Genomic DNA, 8,602 nt, shown 5'->3' with positions numbered 1-8,602 from the left:
AATGTACATATATTAACAGGTCTGACAACCTAACGCAATTATGTTAAAAAAAACAAACATTGTTGTAATGGTCAATATTATGTAACTTTGTTATAATAATAATTATAATAATAGATCTTTATTGTCCATAAATATGGCAATTTGTCATTTAGTTACACTTGTTATAACGTTAAACGATAACTGTAACATTGAACAGATATTTCACTCCTACTTATTTTCTCTCTCTCTCTCTCTCTCTCTCTCTCTCTCTCTCTCTTATGAGAGTATGTATTTACATAACCCGTGAGCAAACAACAATTTGGGTTAGTAGACCTGCAAATACGTTCACGTCGGTTTAATGTCAAGATGATTTGAATTATGAAATGAAAATTGTTTGTATTGATAAAAAACAACACTCACGTTTCTCAATTCTAGAATTTTCCCTGAACCATATCTTTAAAATGTGTAGGTACTTTATCCCTTTCCATAGGGAAATCGTCCCATTTGTTACGATAGCACAAACATTTTTCTTATTCAAATTTCCCTTGTACAGCAAACAATTTAAAGAAAATGAACAGTGTGTTGTAGAACATGATGAGCTAAAGAAAGTATGTATCGCAAGAACTTTATTGCTATTATGTCAGAGTAATAAACAACATCTATTTTTTGTGTTAGGTTGTGTTAGGTGAAGTTTTGGGGCAAATCCTGAAAATGGCTGGTAAAGAGAGTGTTCAGATTGATATTGTTAGGGTCAGGTAAACGTAGACTTTATACCAGTTTGTTGCGGTGGGTAAGATATTAAAACATAGGCATATAAAGACAGCGGATAGCTGCATAAAACCACGATAAATGTATGCGGTGAATTTCTATGGAAGTAAGATTAATGTATAATTTATTCACTGGATATGACGTATGAAGGAATAGAGACAACAAATTTATAGGTTTGTAGGTCAGCAGTAACTGTTATAATGTTCCACTGAAAAATATTTTTTAAAGTTAATTATTAAGAAGTTGCTATTAAAACACTTTTCTATTAAAACACTTTTTTTCTCCTCTGCCGCCAACTTCCCCCGTTCTTCCTTCTTACCCCCCCCCCCTCTTCCTCCTCCTCCTTTTCTTTTTCTTCTTCCTCTTCTTCTTCTTCTTCTTCTTCTTCTTCTTCTTCTTCTTCTTCTTCTTCTTCTTCTTCTTCTTCTTCTTCTTCTTCTTCTTCTTCTCTTCTTTTTCATCTCCTTTCCCTCCTCCCCTCCCCCATCCTCCTCCTCCTTCTTCCATTTTTTTTTTTCAGATTGATCTAGTAAGGATAGCACAAATATTGAAAAGCAATGTTTAAAAACGATTTTATTTACATCTCTCTCTCTCTCTCTCTCTCTCTCTCTCTCTCTCTCTCTCTCCCTCTCTCTCTCTCTCAAACACATACACATAAACATACACATACACACACACGCACACACACACACACACAACACTTTCTCTCTATCTACCTACCTATCTAAGAATCAATCAATCAATCAATCAATCAATCAATCAATCAATCAATCAGTGAATCAATCTATCTTTCTATCTATCATTCTATCTATCTATCTATCTATCTATCTATCTATCTATCTATCTATCTATCTATCTATCTATCTATCTATCCATCTATCTATTTATCTATCTATCTTTTTATCTATCTATTTATATCCATTTATTTATATCCATTTATTTATCTATCTCTCACATAAATTCAAGACAAAAAGAAAGTTTTGCCTTTAACCTGCAAAAATCCAAGATGGCGTCGGCCCCTCAAGAGTATTCTCTGAAGATCGTGGACTACGTGGTATTTGGCTCCATGTTCTTTTTCACCATGACCATCGGTATCTATTACGCTTATCGAGGAAAAGGGGCCAAATCACGGGAGTCTTACTTTGTTGGAAACAGGCAAATGCACTACATTCCCGTTGCACTCTCTTTAGTGGTGAGATTGTATATATGTTATATTAGAAATAAATTTTAAGTACATGTAAAACAATTGAGGTTTTATATAGCGCAATATCCACTAAACGTGCTCAAAGAGCTTTGGTCTTTGACCAACTGCAACCTGTAACATGTAGAACGAGACAGGACGCCTGTTAGTCGATATTACATTCTTTTTCTGACAGTGACAACGCTGTTAACGGCTAGGTACTCATAACAGTACAATGGATCACAGATTGTAATTAACACTTTTGCTGCATCTATGTTCACGCTTCCGGGATAGAACCCTTGAGCTTTGGTATTGAACAAAATCTGCTTAACCCTCTCCTTACTACCCATAGGAAAATCGTCAGATTCGTTACGATGCAGCCAACAATTTTCTTATTATTAATATAGAATATACTTGTTGCTAATCCGTTTGAAAAAAATCTATTTTTGTGTTGGGTGAGTGTGAAGTTTTGGGGTAAAATTCTGAGAAAAGCTGATAAGGAGAGAGTTAACGTACTCAGTAGTAGACAAAAAAGAATATAACAGCTTCATAAAATAACAAAATACCAAACACGGACCGTTTCGGGCTCTGTCGTCTATCTGGAATTAAGTAATGTATTTATATCTTTATTGCTTATTGTTGTTGGCTGAACAAGGGTTTTGAGCCCGGCACGTTCTATGTTTGGAATTTTGTTCTTTTTTGAAGTTGTTCTATTCATTTTTGTTTATTGCTTTTTACAGTCCACAGCTTCTAGCAGCCTAGTATCACTTAACATACTCAAAACGCTTTACAGGGAGTCCCTTGCCAACAACAATACTTAACATGTAAGTCGAGACTTGACGCCTGTTAGGCGATATTACAATTTTATTTCCAACAAAGACGTCGCCGTTAATAGCAAGGCGCCCATTTTACACATGAGTACGTTGAGAGAATGTGAATAAAGAGCATTTCCCAAGGACTCAATTACGCACCGCTCAGAGCGGGACTCGAACCCAGGGCCTTTCGATCCGAAGGCGAGTGTCATACAACTAGATAACGTAGCCGCAGAACATAGAATTTTTAAAAAAGCACCAAAAAAAACCAAATAAGAAAAAAAGCCCAAATACCCCCCCCCCCCCAAAAAAAAAATAAAAAAAAAATAAATAAAAATAAAAATAAAAACCGGAAAAAAACAACAACCACCCCCCCCCCAACACAATCTTTTCAGGTGACCTACGAGAGTTCCATCATGATGCTGGGCCTTCCTACAGAATCCTACGTGTACGGCTCAGCTACCATTATGGTGGCCTTTGGTCGGCTCCTTGGGAATCTGTTAGCCACAGTGGTGTCAGTCCCTCTCTTCAAACCTATGAATATCACCACCGTCTTTGAGGTACTGATACTTATATTGGTGTTGTTATTGGTGTTGTTGTAGTAGTAGTTGACGTCGTCGTATTTGTCAACATCATCATCACCATCGCCATCATCTTCATCGTCGTCGTCGTCGTCATCATCATCATCATCATCATCATCATCATCATCATCATCATCATCATCATCATTATCATCATCATCATCATCTCAATCACCATAATAATAATAATAATAATAAATAATATAATAATAATAATAATAATATAATAATAATATATAATATAATAATAATAATAATAATAATAATAATAATAATAATAATATATAATAATAATAATAATAATAATAAAATAATAATAATAATAATAATAATAATAATATAATATAATAATAATAATAATAATATATAATAATATAATAATAATAATAATATAATAATTATATAATATATAATAATAATAATAATAATAATAATAATTATAATAATAATAATAATTTTATATTATTATTATTATTATTATTATTATTATCATCATCATCATCATCATCATTCAGCCATGAACAAGTTACATACTACAAAACTCATTGAATTGTTATTCCATCGTATCCACTCCATTCATTCATTCTTCTTTTTCCATTCATTTCTTGATACATTCCAGTACCTACAATTACGATTCAACTCTCGCCAGATCAGGCTTTTTGGGGTCGTATTTTTTGTCGTCCAAAACGTAAGTATTTATTATACTATAGGTCAAAGTGATACTACTCTGCTAGAGGATGTGTAGTGTAATATTATAACAGCTTCCAAATTAATAAATAATAATAATACTAATAATAAAGAACAAAATACGATACATGGAACGTTTGTGGCTCAGAACCGTTCTTCAGCCAACAACAACAACAACATATAATAATAATAATAATAATATAATAATAATAATAATAATAATAATAATATAATAACAATATAATAAAATAATAATAATAATAATAATAATAATAATAATAAAATAATAATAAATAATAATAATATATTTGTATAGCGCGCAAATTCCACCAATTCAAGCTCTAAGGCGCTTTACAATAAAACACGAACTCACAAAGGGAAATTAAAATAAAGACTACAGCACTGAAAGTTTAGTTTGAAGAACAATAAACTAAATTAAGCAAAGGCTATTTGAATCAGTTCAGTCTTTAAATTGGACTTGAAAGAGTTAAAATTTGGAGAGTTTCTGGTTGTGGGGGACAGGGAATTCCAGATTTTTGGAGCTGCGTTAGAGAAAGATCTAGTTTCGAGTTGAACGGAGATGGAGGATCGAAGATTTCGTGATGGTATATTGACGCTTAAGAGAGATTTGATATAGTCAGGAGCTTGTCCATGTAAGCATTTGTAGATGATGCAAGCTACTTTGAATTCAATTTGTTGGGCAATTGGAAGCCAATGTAGTGATTTTAGAACAGGGGTTATTGTCTCATATCTTCTGGTCATGGATATGGCTCTAGCCGCGTTGTTTTGAGCCACTTGCAAAGCCCTAATTGTTTTAGCGGGTAAACCAGATACGATGCCATTGCAATAGTCGATACGACTTGTCACGAGGGAATGGGTGATTATTTTTACCGTCCCGGTGTTGAGTAGATCTCTAATTTGATTTATGTTTCTCAGGTGGTAGTTTATTGACTGACAGACTTTGGTGATATGCGTGGTCATGTCAAGATTTTCATCAAAGTAGAAGCCGAGGTTTCTGATAGATGGCGAGTTTTCGATATTGTTTTCAAGGATATTGATGCTTTCAACAAAAGTGGGCAAACTTTTCTTCTTGAAAACTATCAGCTCGGTTTTTTTCTTCATTTAATTTGAGCTTGTATGTATTCATCCATAACCTCACCATTTGTGTGCAGTGTCCGATGGTGTCTAAGACAGCCTCTCTGGAATTATGTGAAACGGGAACATAACTTTGCGTGTCATCGGCGTAAAGATGGTAGTTAAGACCAGATGCTGAAAGATTGTATTTTAGTGGAGAGGTGTATATTGTAAAGAGCAGTGGTCCTAGGACCGATCCCTGAGGAACGCCAAATTTGAGCAGTGATGGAGAGCTCTGAGTTTCATCTATAACGACAACTTGCTGCCGACCATTGAGGTACTCAGCGAACCAGTTCAGAGCAGGTGCTTCGATAGCAAATTTTTCGTTTAGTCTAGCCAACAGGATGGTGTGGTCAACAGTATCAAAGGCAGCACTGATATCGAGCAAGAGCAGGATGACATTGCTGTTCGTGTCGTTGTGGTTTCTAAGGAGTGCTGTCTCAGTGCTGTGGCCCATTTTGTAGGCAGATTGGAAAGGGATCGACAAATTGTTCCTTATCATGTGATCTTGCAGTCTTTTTTGTGACAATCTTTTCGATCAACTTGGATATAAAGTGAAGATTGGATATTGGCCGATAATTTTTGAGATTGCCTTTTTCAAGGTATGGCTTTTTTATCAAGGGTGTAACGTGAGCCTTTTTTAAGTTTGTGGGGAAGTCAGAATTCACAATAGAGCAGTTGACAATTGATGTTAAGGAAGTCGCAAGTTCATTAATGCACGATTTTATAACCCATATTGGTATTGAATCGAGTTGGCATGATTTGTTTAGGCTATTGTGAACGAGTTTTATTATTTCCTCTTCCGTCGCGAGTTCAAAAGATGGCAGCGGTAGAATGATGTCAATTTTCTCAGAGGTTTTAGTTATGTCTATGACTATGATGTTGCAATGTCCCTTGTCGAAAATGGTACGTATTTCGTATATTTTGTCTCTGAAATATTTATCAAAACGCTGTGCTGGGTCAAATCCATTTGTGTTTGATGGTCGGCATTTTTTTGAAGCAGTGTCTTTCCGGAGACCGTTTACGATTTTAAAAAGTTCTTTTGTGTTATTTTTCTTGGATGAGACAGTTTTCTTGAAGTGATTTGGTTTGGCCTCTTCTATCAAACTATTTGTTTCATTTTTGATGGAAATGTAAAGCTCTTTACTCTTATTTGATTTTGTTTTCCTCCATAGCCTTTCAGCTTTTCTTCTTTTCTTTTTTGACGCTCTTATTTCCTCCGAAAACCAATGCGCATTTGGGCTAGTGATATCATTCGTGTTTGTAGTGGCACAATAATAGTAATAATAATGATGATGATGATGATGATGATGATGATGATGATGATGATAATAATAATAATAATAATAATAATAATAATAACAATAATATTAATAATAATAATAATAATAATAATATAATAATAATATAATAATAATAATAATAATAATAATATGATGATGATGATAATAATAATAATAATAATAATAATAATAATAATAATAATAATAATTATAATAATAATAATAACAATAATATACTATGGTTTTTACATAGCGCCTTACCTTGTATACCAACAAGCTCGAAGCGCTTATTAACAGTAACGTGGCAACTTTCATGCTTTGTTTTTAAGGGTTTTACGGCGCTTGCAACAAATTTAGGGTATTTCAGCGCCAGTAAAAAAAGAAGAAAATGGGATAGTATTAAATTCTAGAATTACGATTAAAACATTTAAGACAAAAGAAGACAAAGGAAAATGGACCAAATAGGGAACAGATGCAGATTCCAAGAGCACACTCTCGAAGTACTTAGTTTGAGATCACCTAAAAGTTTTATCCAGTCACAAGGACAGGCCCCCACTAACATGAACACACTCAAATGTTTACAAATCATATATAACATTAATATGTAAACAAAACATAATACATAACATAACAGAGATATGATTCACAAGGAAAAAAAATATCATATCCCAAAACTAACTACACATTTGACTGTTTCCCTCTCACCAAGGGTACCCGGTCAGGGCCAGGACAAAACCAAGTAATCTCATTCCACGACAAAGACAGAAAGCTAGTTGGAAAACAGATTTAGGGGGATAGACGGACACAGTAAGTACCTCCCTGCCCACTATGGGAAGTCAGGAACCCCACCCAGTGGCAACTTTCACATACATCCACTCAAACATGCAGTATGAAACAAAGCAGTATAATTATACAGTAATATATCAAAACGGAAGGATGTTTAAAAAAAAGAATTCTCCATGATTTTAATGTCTCTGATATATCTTGGAAAAGAGTTCCAGATAAGGGGTGCCGAATATTCAAACGCATGCTCGCCAATGTGTGTAATGGTAGCACACCTGACGGTAATCAGAAGGTCTGAGGTTCGATCCCCAGTGAAGGTAGACTGATTTATTTAAGATGGGGGTATTTTCTTGTATTTTTCTTCCTTGCTTTGTCTGGCACCTTTCATACACAATTGTTCAGTTTTTTATAATGCTAAAATCGACTTGTTTATTTATGTTTTTTTTCCCAAGTGGCTTATTAGACTTTAATTTTCCCCACGATGAATAAAAGGACTTTATATTCCACAGTTGAGTTATGCTGGCATTGTTCTCTACGCACAAGCTGTCGCCCTCGAAGCAGGTAGTGATGAGTAATTAATATTGTTATAATTAAATCACTGGAATCATTCATCTTGTCAAGGTCTGATATAAAAGTAGAAACAAACAAACATACACAAACACACATACTCATATACAAACACCTACACATACTCTTTATATCTCTATCCATCTATTTACCAGGGTGTTTTTTTTTTTATTAACTACCTGGTAAAGAACTGAAGTAGCTTAAGACTAGAAGTGATAGAAACGTTAATTTATTTGCATAGTTTTTCATCACTATTCAAGATTTGTGTGGTGAAAATTTTATAGATGTAAAAGGGGATAAATTTGACTTCAACGATATTTTGACGCAAATATTGGGAGAAAAATATACATAGACGTCTATGTCTGATTCATTTTTAAACAAAATTAATTGTAAATATTGTTGCTCGAAGCTCGAAGATATAAATAACAATGTGAAATTGAATGTAAGTTTCAATTTAATATACGAAAACAGAAAAAATGAAAGTTTCGGGTTTTCCCTTTATCAACAAAAGAGGATGAATGAAACACTACAGACGAATGAGATAATAGGCTGGTGGCGTTGTTAAGATTCAACTATTTGTGTATGTATGTCTGTGTTTGATTTATTTCAACTAAATAGTGAAACTATGTCGTATATTAATATAGTGTAATATCCTAAACAGATTTACAAAGTTAATCTTATAATATTATCTTACAATAATTGACATTGGATCTTCTATGATATATTCTTGTTTCATTATAGTGATGGGCCTCAACATGTGGCTTTCTATTTTAATCATGGACGCATGCGCCATCTTTTACACGGCCTTGGTAAGTAAAATCACATAAG

The 8,602-nt window shown here is 33.7% G+C and overlaps 1 protein-coding gene across 2 annotated transcripts in view; it reads left to right on the top strand.

Moving 5' to 3' along the window:
• Positions 1–823: 823 nt before the first annotated feature.
• Positions 824–8,602, top strand: part of LOC144956958 (sodium-coupled monocarboxylate transporter 1-like) — a 33,572-nt gene continuing 25,793 nt past the window's right edge. The window contains exons 1-6 of one of the 2 annotated variants that reach the window (XM_078887807.1): positions 824–920; positions 1,714–1,939; positions 3,135–3,299; positions 3,940–4,008; positions 7,717–7,768; positions 8,516–8,583. In XM_078887807.1, coding sequence (XP_078743933.1) covers positions 1,754–1,939; positions 3,135–3,299; positions 3,940–4,008; positions 7,717–7,768; positions 8,516–8,583 — 540 coding nt within the window. In that variant the 5' untranslated portion in view covers positions 824–920; positions 1,714–1,753. Of the gene's footprint in view, positions 929–1,713; positions 1,940–3,134; positions 3,300–3,939; positions 4,009–7,716; positions 7,769–8,515; positions 8,584–8,602 lie in introns of both variants that reach the window. The other variant, XM_078887806.1, reaches the window with a different exon arrangement.

The sequence above is a fragment of the Berghia stephanieae genome, chromosome 11 (assembly GCF_034508935.2).
Source record: "Berghia stephanieae isolate SIO BIC M18660-M18661 chromosome 11, UCSD_Bste_1.3, whole genome shotgun sequence".
NCBI classification, from domain to species: Eukaryota; Metazoa; Mollusca; class Gastropoda; order Nudibranchia; family Aeolidiidae; genus Berghia; species Berghia stephanieae.
The sequence above is the reverse complement of the archived record's forward strand: the minus strand, read 5'-3'. Positions and strand labels throughout refer to the sequence as shown.